The sequence below is a fragment of the Cyclospora cayetanensis genome, unplaced genomic scaffold (genome assembly GCF_002999335.1).
Source record: "Cyclospora cayetanensis isolate NF1_C8 unplaced genomic scaffold, CcayRef3 CcayRef3_contig_7, whole genome shotgun sequence".
In the NCBI taxonomy this organism is placed as follows: Eukaryota; Apicomplexa; class Conoidasida; order Eucoccidiorida; family Eimeriidae; genus Cyclospora; species Cyclospora cayetanensis.
Window position 1 is genome coordinate 283,175 of NW_020312700.1, and position 15,002 is coordinate 298,176.

At 54.4% G+C, this 15,002-nt stretch overlaps 3 protein-coding genes across 3 annotated transcripts; 2 read left to right on the plus strand and 1 right to left on the minus strand.

Moving 5' to 3' along the window:
- Positions 1–994: 994 nt before the first annotated feature.
- On the minus strand, positions 995–8,282 carry LOC34620780 (zinc phosphodiesterase ELAC protein 2). Its single transcript, XM_026335472.1, has 16 exons — positions 8,265–8,282; positions 8,008–8,102; positions 7,574–7,768; positions 6,583–7,048; positions 6,269–6,460; positions 5,736–5,894; positions 4,904–5,043; positions 4,607–4,835; positions 4,196–4,252; positions 3,835–4,033; positions 3,333–3,426; positions 3,019–3,142; positions 2,643–2,813; positions 2,078–2,210; positions 1,727–1,801; positions 995–1,452 (listed from the first exon to the last, which is right to left on the minus strand). The coding sequence occupies exons 1-16, from the start codon at positions 8,280–8,282 to the stop codon at positions 995–997; spliced, it is 2,805 nt and encodes a 934-aa protein (XP_026191257.1).
- Positions 8,283–9,020: 738 nt separating this feature from the next.
- Positions 9,021–10,259, plus strand: LOC113146863 (probable inactive dual specificity protein phosphatase-like At4g18593). Its single transcript, XM_026335473.1, has 3 exons — positions 9,021–9,139; positions 9,546–9,798; positions 9,978–10,259. The coding sequence occupies exons 1-3, from the start codon at positions 9,021–9,023 to the stop codon at positions 10,257–10,259; spliced, it is 654 nt and encodes a 217-aa protein (XP_026191258.1).
- Positions 10,260–13,327: 3,068 nt separating this feature from the next.
- LOC34620781 lies at positions 13,328–14,426 on the plus strand. Its single transcript, XM_026335436.1, has 3 exons — positions 13,328–13,432; positions 13,634–13,849; positions 14,253–14,426. The coding sequence occupies exons 1-3, from the start codon at positions 13,328–13,330 to the stop codon at positions 14,424–14,426; spliced, it is 495 nt and encodes a 164-aa protein (XP_026191221.1).
- The last annotated feature ends 576 nt before the right edge of the window (positions 14,427–15,002 follow it).

Sequence of the window (15,002 nt, forward strand, 5' to 3'; positions counted from 1 at the left end):
GTGATCTCAAACAGATGTCGCTTGGCTCTGCCCATGCCTCTCAGATATACAACATGACGAACAAGATACAGCCCCGACGCCCCTAGTTGTGCCCTCCAAGCACTCATAGTATTCGAGGCTACGTGCACGCAACAACAAGCGCACATGCACACACCGTTGCTTTATCTAACATCGAGATAACGGTACTATGCAACAATAAGCTCTGTGAACGGCCAAACCAACGAGGCTATGCCATACGGGACTAACTCTCAGTTAAAAATAACTAGTGTAGAAGAGAGTGTTTTTGTGCAGTTTACCCGCTACACTAATTGTTCAGCACCGTTATATGCTGGTGGGAGTGAGTAGAACATCCGCAGGCTCAAGCCCCTGCTGTGCCCATTAGCGCAGTGGTAATCACAAAGTACGCATGCTTACTGCCACTGCTGTTAGCCTAACTGTTCATGCAGATGGGAGTAAAAACCTGTCGCTTGATGCTTTTTACATCTAAGTATGGTGAGGAGCTGCGGCCTTTACTCACTTCTCCCGGAGGAAAGAGAGTGAATGTAGGTCCGTCCACGTTCAGACAAGGGCCACATAGCCGGGTATCAGCTAGCTACTGCGCAGACTCGTGGCTTTTTGTGCGGAAGGTGTATGTATGTGCAGTTGACAGTAACGTCATAAACGCGGCGCGGTAAGATCAGGTGGCACAAGAAGGGTACAGAAAGGACTAGATAGCTGACAGTCCAGAATGCGATTGCATTCCGCTGGGGGCCCATCAAGAAGGCCGAGTATCACCCGTCCCAGCAGTAAAACTCTCCGCTGGGAGGCCCCGAAAACTGCATTGGTTGAAAAGTGTGCATGTGTTTGTACGAGAGCACTCTGAAAGCGCCCTAAAACTACACTAAAACCTCCCGTAATTGCCCCTCCCGTTTCCTACATAATTCCTTTTGGGGCCTCCTCCACTCCGGAGAATCGACGAGGGCTGTTTGGTCTCCCCGTGCGGGTGTGCATGCCGTCAAGCGTTGGCAGCTTCGCTTAGGGAGGAGAAGACTTGCTCTATAACGGGTGGAAGGAGCTTGAAACAGGGGGCTACCAGGGAGAGATGCTTCAGGGGGAGGTGAATACCGTCAAAGGCGTACAAGACGGAAGGTTTGCGGATAGAGATCTCCGAGGTAGAGGCTCCCTCACCAGACTCGAAAGGAGCTTGGGAGCTCCTATCGTTTAACGGCATGTGGGGGATCTGCGGTGGTGGCGCAAGGGATACAGCAGGAAAGAATGATGACGGCAAAAGCCTATGTGTGGAACGCACGATAGCGCAGTTGCCTGATGAAGAGGAAACTTGCAAAAGACATCCGCACCCACACCGATGCACTAAAGTCAACTCCTTACACAACAGGTTCCCTCGCTCACTTACCCTTGGATATCGCTGGCTGAAGTGTGTTAGGATGACGCTTTCGGAGCCGCACGCGGTCGCTGCAATGCCGCAAAACAAGCCTCAAATCAAGCAAACGGATTCGGCAGAGGCAGGCGCACAAGATTCAAAGTAGCAGGAAATTGCACGTGTGGGCGGCCCTGGGAGGCTCCCCGGCGAATCTCTTGCGCAGAGAAAAGTCCCCAACAGCCGGCAGGTGTGCGCTGTTTGGAATATTTAAAAAGCGATCCCCGTGAGAAAGACCATGGCAGGCGCGTTCTGCGTTGGGGCGTCCATAAGCGACACCCTTCGGGCACAAATGTGAAAGGTGCTCACCTCCCTCAAGCACCTCGCTGACACAGGAGTGCTTCTTCTCAATGGCCTCCGCAAGCAGCCCATCTTCGAAGGTGGCTGCGGCAGACAGAGAAGTTGGCGGTACGGACAAAGGGGAAGAAGATCCGTAAACAGAAGCGGTGCAGAAATGCAGAGGATGTGCCCAGGAAACACACTGCAAGCTCCTCCACAATGGAACTCTCAGCGCAGGGTCAAGAGCCGCTGCCTTGCGAGGATAAGAAACTTGAAGCCCGTGCACAGAGAAGAGAGAATCGCAAGGAACACCCCACTTGAGCAGCACCACCTAGCGAGGATCTTTTTGCGTCCCTCCACCTTCCATTTGTATAAGCTCACCCTCGTGAAGGAGTGCCGTGCAGCCCTTCGCCAACGCAAAGAGCTGAGGGCATGGTCTGGTATCTCCAGAGTAGACAACGCTGACACCCTTGAAATCGATACGGATGCCAAACGATTCCGGGATATGGTCCACCTTCGATGCACACTTACACACATACACATACACATAAGTATAGCACCACCCCAAGCAGCGGTAAGGGATTATGTCATGCTTCGCAGCTCTAGATCAAGCATTAACAAGCATCGCGCAATGGCCTTACGCGCGTGGCACAGATGGACAGCTCAACACAGGAACGAGGGGTTGCTTCAGTGTGGGTGGCATCTACGGTGTGTTTGCGCTAGCCACGGTGAGGCCCTGGCCAAAGGGCGCGGGCGCACGGCAGCATGCCCTTTAAAATAAGCGGTCGAGAGTTTTAGGTTTACGCTCCTCTCTTTCCGAGAAGCTGAAGCTGGGGGCTTTGAAAGAAACACACATGAGTCATAAATGACAAGGCACGCGGCACACATCCTCGCAGGTTGCGCCGATGCTGGGTACCCGGTGCGAAAGGGTAGAGAGTAGCCTTACGGAAACAGTGCGTATCTCAAGGCCTGCATTCTCGCCCTCCCATGAGACAGCCGTGATGGCTGGAAGGTGTTCTGTTGAAAAGGGATCCTCCAGAGAGGAGAGAAAGGCGTCACAGCAGACGAATTCATGAGGAATAAACGCGAGCTCCTTATGGGCAAATGCGAACCATACCTGCAAGCGCACAAGCACGCATCCTCGACTCGGAACCGTAACGTCGCGGCGTGTTCTTCTTGTCCATCAACGAGGCCACCAACAGAAAAAGCGCAATCCAAGTGCTTAAACAGACGTGTTTGAAAGCACATAAGATAACTAGGAACACGCATCAGGCGAAGAGGACGTAGTTACAGCCTGCCCAGGGGCAATAGCCCCCTCCCACCTGCAGGCGAGACGGTGCAATTACGACGGGGGGAGCTGCATCTGGGAAGAGGGCAGCCCGGCATTGCAGCAGGGGCAGCACTCCTAAGTGGTGGTCGGCGTGGCAATGCGAGATGAAAACAAACCTGAGAAGAAATACAACCGCACGTCACCGACAGTACGATGTGTACCGAGAGGAACGACTGGCATGCTCTAAACCCCACCTGCGGCAAAAGTCCGCTACAACGGCCAGCAGGGCAGCATGGAAGGGGGAGCATCACAGCAAGCAAGTAAACGTTCGAAAATTGGCACGACACGAAGCATGAGGGAGCGCACTGAAGAGACAAGAGGATCTGCAAAAATTCATCTTCCGTCTCTGTGGCACTGCGCAACTGGGAGAGAGAGCCTTCACCGAAATCAAGGGCCATGCCTGAGGAACCACCCCACCACGCGCATTGTAGCACAGTGCATGGGGGTTGCGTTTTTACGCATGCCTACGGCTGTCTATCTATCTGACCTATTTCGCAGCTGTCCCTTGCCTCCTATGCACCCTACCCTTCCACCGCTACTGTGCTCTCGCGTTCTCACGGCGACTCAGACTCTCCCCGGAAGAGGCCGGCCATATGAGAGCGTCTAGCTCAAGAAAGACGGCTGCCGTCGCATGCGAGAGGTAGGGGAAGAGGAGACAGGGGAGGGGGGAGGTGAGTACTCCTTGCCAAGCAGCAGATGAGGCAGAGATCGCCAGAGTAAAACGCAAGAATAGCGAAGAGCCCAAAGAGCGTGAGCGCAGTATACGGTTTGAGACGCCACTTGTGAGAGAGATAACATAAGGCCCTACTCAGGTGCGGTGTGAGCTGCAAAACTGTGGCAGACACATTCCGGTAGTGTGAAGGGGCTGCCGATCCGGTTCCTAGGATCTTCAATGCGGGGCCTCCAAATCCATGGGGAACTTGCCCCTCGTAGAGTAGATCTGGCGTCGGCAGATGGCGTGCAAAAGCCTTCTGCAGCTCCTTCAGAGTAGCCGGTTCGAACAAGGTCTGAGAGACACGACAGATGCTCCATGTAAAAAGAATCGCGTACTGCTGCACGACGCAAACAGGACGGTTCACTGCCGCTAAGGCATTACCCCAACGCTTTTTGTTTGCACCCGCTATTTGCCTTCGGTGCCCGCTGCAAAAGCAAGGACTTCGCTTTCTGACCTCAAAGCAGCCGATGTGCGATTCTTGCGCTTTGTTTGGAGCTTCGTCCAGCAGCGCCTGAGGAGGCGAAACATGAAGACGCGTAGTGCAACGCAACGAATAGGCTTCCCCACGCATCTTGCTTCTCCGGCTGCCAGACAGAAGCCGCATCCACTGTTTTGCGGGGCTGCTGCTGCTGCTGTCGAATATACACAGAGAGCTGCAGAGTGGGCCAGGGTGAGAGCGGCGTGCGTGGTGTGGCAGCAAGCGCAGGCACGCGTTGAGGCTCTTTAGGAGCGAAAGCTCCACCACGACACAGAAGAAGCAGGAAAGTTTCGACCGAGACGGAAATGGCGACGTGAGGAGCACGAAAAAGTGCCAGAAGGCAAAAAGAAAGAGATCCTTCAGACAAAAAATACCGCCAGGTTGTACCCGTGAAGGTGGTGAGAGCCACAGTTTTTGTAGGGGCTCGATCTCTAGAAGGGCCTCGGGTTTGCAAGGGAGGGAAGGGGGCGCCAGTGTGGCGGGATGATCGTCTCCAAGCGATGTTTGCTCCTTCTGCTGCCTCCGTGGAAAGAGAGGGGGCATCAGGCTATGCAACAAATTGTTTAAGCGCGCTGCGTGGAGGAAAGGTGTACTCGCGAAGGAGCCCTTATGCGACCTGTAGCACCCAAAACAGCGCAGAAAATGCAGCTATTTCTGAAGTGGCAGCGATAGTCGGGGGCCTGCGTCCAGCACGTCAGACGTCCACACGCCTTTATTTGGACCCTTAGGTTGGCAACAGCGCCTGGATGCGTCTCCTCCCATGAGCGATTGCGAGCACCCTTGTTGGCTGGTGCCTCCAGTTCCCCGTCGCTGTCGAGGCTGACCTATTGCACGCGATGTGCTTTGTTTCGGACGAAGAGAGGGCGGCAATGAGAACTTGGTATTCTTTGGATCGGGCAACCTGCGGGGGGAGACACCATGGGGACAGTCGCCCTTGGGAGAACCTTTGAGGCATACCTTTCGGCTGCAGTGCAGCGCTAGAAAGCGGCGCATGCCACAGAAGTCTTAAGAGGAAATAGACGAAGAAGGGGGGCAGCAAGACACTAAGGCATGCTGGAAGGAAAGACAGACAGAAAGCTCTACATATGCATATACACATGCAGTGGCTAGCCATCAAGGTAGCGAAGCGCCAAGAGCGTTATACTGAGCCAGAGAGGCTGGAAGGGACGCCAGCTGACGCATGATGTACATATTGAATGAGGATTGCGAGGGATAAACACATGCATACTCAAACGCATATCATCAGCTTGACTTGAGAAGCACAACACGCACACGCAGACGGGGCCACAAGCGTAATCTAACTACCTCGTAAGGTGTCATGTGAAAAACTGCTGAGAGCTCCCCCATGGAGGAACCCTTGTAGCACTCAGCCTGAGACAAGATGACATCAAACGGGAGACCATAATCTTGCCTACATGGCAGCGATACGCCTCTACGATAAGGACTAGAGTTGAGCCTTAACCCGAAACCAGAATCTCCTGCTGTATTGCGGCATGCGCTGCAACGGGAGGCTTACGGCTTTGAGTGCTTGTTGAGGCTCAAGGCACTCCACAAAAGCAAAGGCCTTTCCCTCCTGAGGATCGCTGCAAACTTGCGAGGGTTCGATCCAGCGGCCGTCTCCCAGCTGCACCCGCTCACCGCTCTTCAGCTGTGCATACAGGGGGCCAGGAGGAATCTGCAAAGTCAAAGGCAGGACAGCCCGCGACGTTAGAAAGGTAGGACGGTAAATGGAGCTCGTCCGAATATCTATCCGTAGGCATAGGCAGGCTGCGCATCAGCACATAGTCCTGACGAGCAAGCACTAGACGCAAGAGCTAGCCAACAGAGAAGCCTGTCGCCGCACAAGAAGGGGAGATGGGAGGCTCTGGACAGGCACACAGAAAAGAGAGATTCATGGGTGGGCCCCTCCGAGGAACGAAGTGGGAATTCTGCTGCGTCAACGGAGACAGAGGAAGAGGCAAAGAAGGACCTCAAAAGAGGGCTGCTCCTCCCTAGTTCAAAGGCCTAGAGGGATACCGAATGAAGGGCCGGCACTGTTACACGCCTTACTCCCAAGGCCTTTGCTTTTTCTGGAAAGAAGCGGCCCCGCACTGTGGGGCACCGTAAGAGCAGAAAAAGACAGTCGGAAGATTCTGCATAGCCATTATGCAGGGTAGTCTTTGCTGGTGTGGGCTTCTGGCGCATCCCCACGGGCGTCGCTGCAGCGCTGCCTCTGGCTGTTTCCTGGGGAGTGCCTTCGTCCTGAGAGCGTGAGAAAACGCAGGGAAAAGGGTGAAAGGACTACTTCCAAGACGTAGCGGCAACAGCACTTTATGATAAGGTCCGTACAAAAGACAGCCTCAATTTGTAAGGGTTGCACTTACCCCAGCAAAATCTAAGCATGATGACCCCGCGGAGTGGAGCCTGCGGCGCTTTGTGGCTGCGTCCCAAGCCTCTGCAGCGGCGGCAGCAGCCCCTGTTGCTGCTGCTTCTGCTGCTGCTTCGTCGTCTGAAAGGGAGTGGCTGTTGTTAGGCATGCTGCTGGAGCTATGGGGGCTGCTAAGGAGGGGGTTGTCCGTTGATGTCTCGCGGCGCTGCTGCGGTAGCAGCCTGCTGCTGTGCGGAAGGAAGTAGGCCTCAACGGGAACCCCGCTCGCCGTTCCCTTGACAGTTGGTCCATACGAGCATGCACACGTACGAAGGCCCTTGCTTCTGCTGCTGCTCCCCCCAATACTGCTGCGGTGGCGACAGCCCCCGTTGCAGACACCCCCCGTGCAAAAGCGTTCCCCGGAGAGAGCGGCAGGGGCCTCCAGAGGCCCCAGGAGGCGGTAGTTGATTTCTAGCGTGGTGCTGCAGCACAAGGCACACAAGGAGGAGTCGAAGGCTGCAACCTTTGCAGCAGTAGCAGCACAGACGTAGGAGAAGCCGAAATTTGAGGGGTCGAATGTATGTGTGTGCGGGGGGGAGAGAAGGGGAGAGAAGGAGAAGGAAGAAAAGAAAACAAGAGTGAGAAAGAGAGAAAGAAATAAAGAAAGAAAGAAAGAGAAAGAGAGAGAGAAAGAAAAACAGAAAGAAAGAAAGAAAGAGAAAGAGAGAGAGAGAGAAAGAAAAACAGAAAAAAAGAAAGAAAGAGAAAGAGAGAGAGACCACCGCAGCGCAAGGAGAAACCTAGGTCTCCTTTCTACGCCCATAGAGTAGGCTCGCGCGGTGCACTTCCTCGAGAGACAAGAGAGAGCCATAACGCTATCCCGACATGCCACTAGTCAGGATCGAGCGGGATGTGACGGGTGCATAAGGAACTAGCAGCTGGCCAGCGAGCGAGCCGACTGTCTACAAAACAAGTTCGTGAGAAGCAAGCTCGGCGCGCGTTCTCACAGTCCTGCGAACGACTTCATAGCCAGTTGCAGCATAGATCTTAAGCCTTGAGGCCCCCATACGGTGACTGCAAAGGCTCCAGTGCCCTCTAAAGACAGGAGAAGTCCAACAAGACCCGCTGTGGCTGAAAGCGACAGGGAGGTCAAGAAGATATCACTGATGCGGTGTAAATGCAGCTTCTTCTCGAGGTGGTATCTGCAGGAGCACGCCCACCTCAAACCAGCGATAAGCGCGCAAACGGCCGCGATGACGGCACTTAGGGGAGCTGCCGTCGGGAAGATCTGAGAGCCCAAGGGTTTTCTCGACATAATTAGCACGCGAAAGGGCCTAGTTTTCGAAGGCTTCTGTTGCTGCTGCCTGGCGTAGCGTGCAGCTTCCCACAGGGCTAGCTAAAAGGGCTAGCTGCAGGACTAGCTGCGTCAGAGGCTACGTACCGCTGCACATTCTCTCCCGCGTTGATGAGCAGTCGCGGGCCCTCACAGAAGATGTGCAGCGAAGGCGCAACCGCCAGGCGATGGGTCCCCAACAGCTGCAGCCACGTAGCACGCGCATGCAATACAAAAGAACTCCAGTAGAGGGGGCCGGAGCGCTACTTCTAAGGGCCTCCTGGGGCATTCCCCCGTCCCTCCACCTATCTCTCTCAGAGGAAAAACTCGAGCATCGGGCCGAAGAGAGGCCCTTCCCGGCTTACCTGGGCCGTGATACTCATTGTTTGCATGCAGAAGGCCCCAAATACGCGAACGGTCCAGAGAAGTTTCGGCTGCTCCTGCCGGGGTAGTCACTCGGGGCTTTGTCACGCCGAGGCGCCTAGGGTCTCTACCGGGCTTGCCAGTTGTACAGGTGGCTCAGGCACCGCAGATTCTCGGCCTTCAGTCTCCGTAGTACATACACTTGAACTGGCCGCCGCTTCAAGGCCCTGGTAGGGCCCCCCTATGCGAGAATGTGCCCTCCAAGAGCCCTTTGGTGGGCAGTGCAGGAGAATGCGGCGAAAAAGCTTCTGTGATCCCCTGTGTCTGCCGCGATACGCTGGAAGTAAATTGAAACCAATAGGCAAAGGCACGGTTGTCTAAAGCCGTAAGAGGCCCCCCCTGTGGGCCCTGCAGTGTGCCCCTACCGGGCTGTGGGGGGCCCCCACCTCGATAGCGCGGGTCGGAGGAGCCACGCTCTCGGCCCTAGCCACTGGCAAGGAGCTCGAAAATGTGCCCCCGGCCTTCTGCATTTGCTTTTTAGTGCCTTAACCGCGGCAGCAGCAGAGGCTTATTCCTCTGTGGCTGCTCTGGTGAGTGCAGGTCACCTCCTGCTTGACCTGGTGGGAAGGCCCCCCCCAGCTGGCTGCTCACGGACGCCATTCCGCCTAAATTACCCTCAGACTTCTAGCTCTCTAAGCCCGTGAAGATTCTTCACGGCTCGTCGGGCCCCCCACCGCGGAAGTAGGGGCACCACAAGCATGGAGCCTTCAAAGAGCAACCACCAACTGCCAGAGCAACGCGCTCATGGTGAGGCGGCTGCTGGTTTGCCTACTCATTCCGGGCTTCCAGACACCCAATGCGCCGTATATTGCTGCCGGTATGCCTGGAATCCAAAGAGCGCCCGTCATTCGTGCACCTACGGCCCACGGAGGGGCCCCATCGTCGCCTTAAGGCCCCGCACTGAGAGCCTCCTGTGGTCCTAAAGCGTCCTTCCTGCCTCTATTCTGGTCACCTCAGAAGTCTTCTTACTTCCTGGATGCCGTGTATGCATGTGTATGCCCTATGTGTGTGTATGTGTGTATATGTGTGGGATTTAGTCATACGTATAGGTGTACGTGTAGATGCACATGAGAGCTTGCCCGCCCTTAGTTTCGCCTTTCACGCGATGTGCTCCCTATGCATGGCCTGTCTCTGTTTGTGGCGCGCCTTTCTGCCTCCACAAGATCCCCCATGGTCTTTCTGTACCTGCGAAAGAGTATCTTCCATTCTGCCACTGCCTTCAGATGCTGCCGGTACCAACTGTTCTATGAGAGCCAGCTTCAGCCTCATGAACCAAAACCTCAGGGGGAGTCAAAGACAGGCCTTCGAGCTGCACCACCCCCGAAGTGCACAAGCGCCTTCGTAGAACCCCTGCAGTGGATGCGCGGCCTTGAGGAGCAACGCGGCAAGCTTATATGTCCGAACCCTGCGGTAGGGGTTGCTGCTGCTGCTGCTACTGCTGCTATCACACTTCCTCAGTCTGCTACTGCGCGCCGGGTTGGAATCTAGGACAGAGCTTTTCATCCCTCCACTGCTGATGACTGTTTGCTTCGCTATAACCAGCAGAGTCTTCTACGTGCAGTATGGGAACACCTATGCCAGAGGCGGGAAGGGGAAGGGGAGCATGCAGATGCGCTTGTCCTCATGGTTCATCGCTTGTGATTGAGTTGTGACAGTGCGGCGCAAAGCTTGGTAACTGGTGCTGGGCCGGTCTCAAGTGCTCATGCGGTCAGTGGAACGCCCCCGCATTCCAAGTAAGTCCCACGCAGCTATTGGGGTGTCTGTCTGAAAAGGGGGTGCGCCTAGCCGCTTTCGCAGCAGCCAGTAGCGGCAAAAGGCCTACGCCAGTCCCAGTAGCGGCAACAGAAGGAGTAGCCGCAGCAGTGAATTCGCATGCAGGCAATACCCCGGATGTGCAAGGCCTCTGTGTCTTTTCAGGTACACCTCTCCCGAGTTGACCGCATGGCGCCCCTCCATGGGTCTAGGGGGCCTGTTCCGTCGCTGCTTTTTTGAGTATCTCTTAGCAGGGCAGTATTAGTTGCCCGTGTAAACATCTCCTTTAAAGGCTTTTCGGGAAGGCGAAGTCCTTGGGAAGGCTTGCGATTAGAAACCCTGCTCCTGGCCCTCTGTTACGGCAGACCTATCCCAGTGTAATGCGTTTTTATGTTGGGGCCTCAGTGGCACTCCTTCACTCACTCTGCCTCCCGAGGTTTTGGCGCTACAGTTTGCTGTTGCAGCTTCTAGAAAGCCTTTCTGCCTTGACTCTTTCTCGAGCGGCACTAGCCCCGCAAAATGAGGAGCCTTTTACTTCTCAGGGCCCCCTTGGTGGGGTACTGGCACTCAAGTCACCTCAATAGCCATGAGTGCCCCTCCCGCGGCCCGTAGGGAGTCCTTATTCGTCGTACTTCTTGCACAATCAGGTGTAGGTGCCTTCGTTCTCGCGTTAGGCAGAGTGCTCAGCATCTCTACAGGCTTGGACAAACGCCAAGGGTGTGGCCCTTGTAGGGGTGCTAGTGCATCGCTGCCCCCCAAAACCCTCGCGCCGCCCACAGCCAATTGCGGGGTGAGCACCGCGAATTCCGCATAACAGATGCACCGGACTCCATGGGGCTGCGATCCGTATGTGAGGCGCGAAATATCACTGCACACAAGGCACTTGTCTGCTTTGCAACCTCCACGCAACACAGCACAGCAACCCATGACTCTGTCCAATTTTTCCCATTCCCACACTTGGCCCCGCTGCGTCGCCTGATCCGCCGTTGGGGCTTTCAGTTTTTCTTGACGGTTTATTTGGTCAGGCCTTCTAGTTTTTGTGCCTTCTTCTTCACCGCTTCGTCTGCGTTCTCGTACTTGGTTGTCCCTCGTTTTTGTTGTGTACACACATTCATGTGTCCCCCTCCCCCACACCCTCCCCGACACTGCGAGCATGACAACTGCTGCATCAGCCAAGAGCACTCAGAGTATAGGCCAGTATGTGGGCGCTGTTTTCTGGATTATCTTCTGCGCTCACAAGAAGGCTCAGCCGCTATGAAAGGTGCTTAGAACCCGGGAGGACACATGTTCACCAGTTTCTCCTCGCTTGTCGTGCTTGCTGTCTACCACGCTTCTTCTGCAGCTCCACGTACAGCGCTGAGTCTGGTGTGCGACGCCTGGAAACGCTAAGGGGCGCCTGCCCATGACCTCTCTTCGGCCATTTGAGATCCAGCGGAACGCAGAAGCCCTTTGTGCAAACCCCTAAAGGGTGACCTCCAGGAGAATCTTCTCGATTTTCTTGTTCCCACTGCATGTGTCACGTACACTGTTTTTCCATTGGATAGCGCGTATTATCAGTGGGTCCCAGTCTTGCTAGACTGCCCCATGGGCCTCGTGGAGGAGGCTCCATGTGTCCGCTTCTCACCTCTTAGGCTCCATGGTGTCTCCTAGCAGAAACAAGGCTTAAAACGAAAAGCACCAAAGCCCTTTCAGTCAGTGTTTTGATGATTTTGATGCCCCCTGTTAAGCGCTAGCTCCATGCAAACTCGTGCATCACTTTGCGGCGCTTGCATAAATACCACGGAAGGCTTTACTCACTAAAGAGGCATTTGTGCCCATAGGGCGGTGCTTACCATACCACCGAATTTCCATCCACCGCTGCAAAGGCCTGGTCGATAGACTTTGCGTGTTGAACTTAAACAAACGAGGGCCCCCACTGTAGCTGTCCAGGTCAAGCCCAGGCAATATCTACTACACTAGTTATACTAAATTTAGAACTAGGGAAGTAGTGGCTATTTGTTCACACATCATATTCGTTATAGTGTCTGAGCCAGCTTAAAACGATCAGGTCAAACTTGTGTACATATGCTCTGAAATACCATAAACAACTGAGTGTGAAAGCTCCAAGGGATAAGAGGGTGCAACAAGGCGTTTCCTAGCCGTCCCTCCACCCTCGCGTCGGTCCCTTGTAGGCTCATGGCGTGAAAACGGGGGAAGGAGCTTGTTTTCAGAGAAACACCAAGTTCCTTGCTCTTAAGTTTTGCATTTGGCTGGGATCTGAAACTGTTTCACAGTAGAAACCCTTCAGTGAAGACCAACGCGAGTTATTTCTATCTACCTGGATATCCATAACACTGAGCCACGCAGCTAGCTAGGACTGGACAGTGAACACACCGTTTGTTTACAACGCACATCTACAGACTGTAGAACGTGGTAAGTCCTTATAGCACGTGACTCAATCCAGCCCTCTATACAGGGGCCAAGCCAGGTGTTTGCTCTATCACTCCTGTTAGGCATTCTGCATCTAAGGCAGACTGTGTTCTTTTCAGGCAGAGATAGTCATTGAAATTGGTAGAGGGAGGATCTACGAGGGTGAAGAGGGCACCATGTCCCCCACGTTAACAAAAGAAAGAGTACTGTCTGGATAGAAAGTCCGTATTAGAGCAATAATATGCGGACGAAACATACGGAGATAAACGGCCTGGCCCCTCTATGTAAAGCGTTTGCCGCAGGTAGCAGGTCGGCAGAAGATACAGTGACTTTAAGGCAAACCATTACAATACGCACTGGAAGCCAGCTTGCTGCAGATTCTGAAGCCTTCAAACACGCAGCTCAATCAGTATTCCTTCGTAATAATATTCTGCCATGTCGTAATAATATTCTGCCATGGAATGAATCTGGGGGTATACACGACCTCGACTTCCCAGCCAGGACCCTGACACTGCCATTCTCCTGAGGGGGCTTTAAGATCAATTTCACGAGCTTCTACACATGGATAGGCTCGCTGGTGTTGATTTAAAGTGACCGGATCCTAGAACAATTTTTAGTGGCTTCTTTTTCTTCCTGCACCCTTCGCATGCAGAACGGTAAACAACTCAGGAGGGGCCCGGGGGCCCTTGGCCCCCCATCGAACCGGCAATCGACGGCAGACTGTTCCTGCATGCTCCTTATTTCCAGACGTCGTTAGTTTTACTACCCTATTTCAGTAACGTCTTATCCTGGGCTTCTCAGCTGTCGGTGCGCAGCGTGCGAGCCGAACTTACAAATCTTCATGATGCACACGTACATGCCCGGAGATCTAACGAGCTGCGCCTCTCCGCATGCCCAGCGCATCCTACAGCTCAATTTTGCCGCAGAAAAAGTGCTTCTTCTCAACCGCGTAAGCCTTGGGGTTTGAGGCCCGGCCCCTTTTCTTCGCACACTGCTGCTAGTTGAACTTCATGGAACTTCCCCGGTGAGGGGGGACGAGAGGAGCTCGGGGTGGGCAGAGTGGCTCCCTCCAGAGTTTCTGCCGCACAGAAGACTCTTTGATTCTTGGCAGCTTCCAAATTGGCTTTGCGGCTTGTTGTGGTTAATGCAGTTGGTACTGGCCGTCAGTGAGCAGCTGGAGAAGGTGCGCGAAGCATTAGGCGCGTACAGGAGGGGCGAAGCGGGGGGGACAGTTACGGCTTCCGCCACAGCCAGCAGCAATACGAGCATGATGAGTGAGCCCTGCGGGTTCTTGGATGATTGGTTTCTGATTGGGGAGTCCTTCGTTGCCCTCGACGCCGAACAGATTTGCGTCTTTCTGTGGCAAGTCAGTTGCAACGAGCACCAAAAATTTCCTCCGACGATTTAAGCCTTTGGCCTCTCTAGAGTCCTTCCGTTGCCGACCCCTCCATGCCGGCCTTGCTCGTTCGCTGTATCGCACGCAGCCTTCCGAAGCCGCTTTGTCTCTTTCTTCGCCCCTACCTCTTTTTTAACACTCCTTCTGTCCCTTATGAGCTGCTAGCTACTGCCCTGCCCCGTTATGGATGTCTTTAGTCTGCCCTTTCGCCGTCCTTTTCGCCTAGATGGCCAGCCATGTGCGCCACCCTCCTCCTCGCCCGTGTTGCTGCAGCGCTCCTTGACCTAGCCAATTCAGCTTTCGAATTTGTTTGCCAGTGTGGCCCTCTTGTGCGTTATGGGGTACTTGCGTTGTCTCTGTTTGTCTGCTGCAGCACCGAGAGAGACTCCAGCGCAGACGCAGCCGTCTCCTCACCGAGCGACGCGGGGCCCTGCGATCGCTGCTGTCGCTTTCCCCCTCGGCAGAGGAAATTGCAAATAGTGACTGGGGATTTCTGCTGCAGCAAGCAGAGACAGATCGAGACATGCCTTCCAGTGACTCCGACTAGTGCTGCCCAACGTTGTCGCTGCTGCTGCTGTGGCTCCTGCTGTGTGTGTGGCTGCTTGTTTTGTCGCACCTTGGTCCCTTGAGGCTACGAAGGCAGTTGCTGCTGCTTTCCTATACAACAGCTCTGCACTAAGGCTTGTTCTATGCCTCTGTCTTCGATTCAAGGCCCCACTGTCCAATGTAGGCAGATCGCAGCCTCCTTTGCAATTTGCCTGCGGGGTTCTACTGCCCTGAAGGGACCTTAGGGACCTTTGAGCAGGGGCGCATCATAGAATCCTTTTGGGGCGTCTGTACACCCGAACGCACCGCCAAGATTTGAAGGATAGGTGGGAGCTCAGCGTTGGAACCTTTTTTCAGAGGGTATCTGGCCTTTGATGGTGTTTTTTGAGTTTTTTAGAATATGGTTTCAATAGATCTTTTTAGAAAAACGTGCACAACAGCAACGCGAATTTAAAGGCGCTTTTGGTTTCTCTTGAAGGTGGGTGACAGCGTGGATGAAAAGACGCGTGTACAGCGCATGCTGTGCGGATACCATCAGTCTCCTTATGGGGAGCTCATACTAGTGGGCGCCCGAGAG

What these genes read in the sequence shown, in the direction of transcription:
- LOC34620781 (XM_026335436.1), top strand. Translation starts at nt 13,328, where the DNA reads ATGCACACGTACATGCCCGGAGATCTAACGAGCTGCGCCTCTCCGCAT. An exon ending in AAGTGCTTCTTCTCAACCGC is followed by an intron (nt 13,433 to 13,633) that starts GTAAGCCTTGGG and finishes TGGTTAATGCAG; the next exon opens with TTGGTACTGGCCGTCAGTGA. An exon ending in TTTGCGTCTTTCTGTGGCAA is followed by an intron (nt 13,850 to 14,252) that starts GTCAGTTGCAAC and finishes TGTCTGCTGCAG; the next exon opens with CACCGAGAGAGACTCCAGCG.
- LOC34620780 (XM_026335472.1), bottom strand. An exon ending in TTGAGATACGCACTGTTTCC is followed by an intron (nt 2,211 to 2,642) that starts GTAAGGCTACTC and finishes TGTGCATCGAAG; the next exon opens with GTGGACCATATCCCGGAATC. An exon ending in CAGCGAGGTGCTTGAGGGAG is followed by an intron (nt 1,453 to 1,726) that starts GTGAGCACCTTT and finishes GCGGCATTGCAG; the next exon opens with CGACCGCGTGCGGCTCCGAA.
- LOC113146863 (XM_026335473.1), top strand. Translation starts at nt 9,021, where the DNA reads ATGGAGCCTTCAAAGAGCAACCACCAACTGCCAGAGCAACGCGCTCAT. An exon ending in TGCGCCGTATATTGCTGCCG is followed by an intron (nt 9,140 to 9,545) that starts GTATGCCTGGAA and finishes CACTGCCTTCAG; the next exon opens with ATGCTGCCGGTACCAACTGT. An exon ending in AGTCTGCTACTGCGCGCCGG is followed by an intron (nt 9,799 to 9,977) that starts GTTGGAATCTAG and finishes GAGTTGTGACAG; the next exon opens with TGCGGCGCAAAGCTTGGTAA.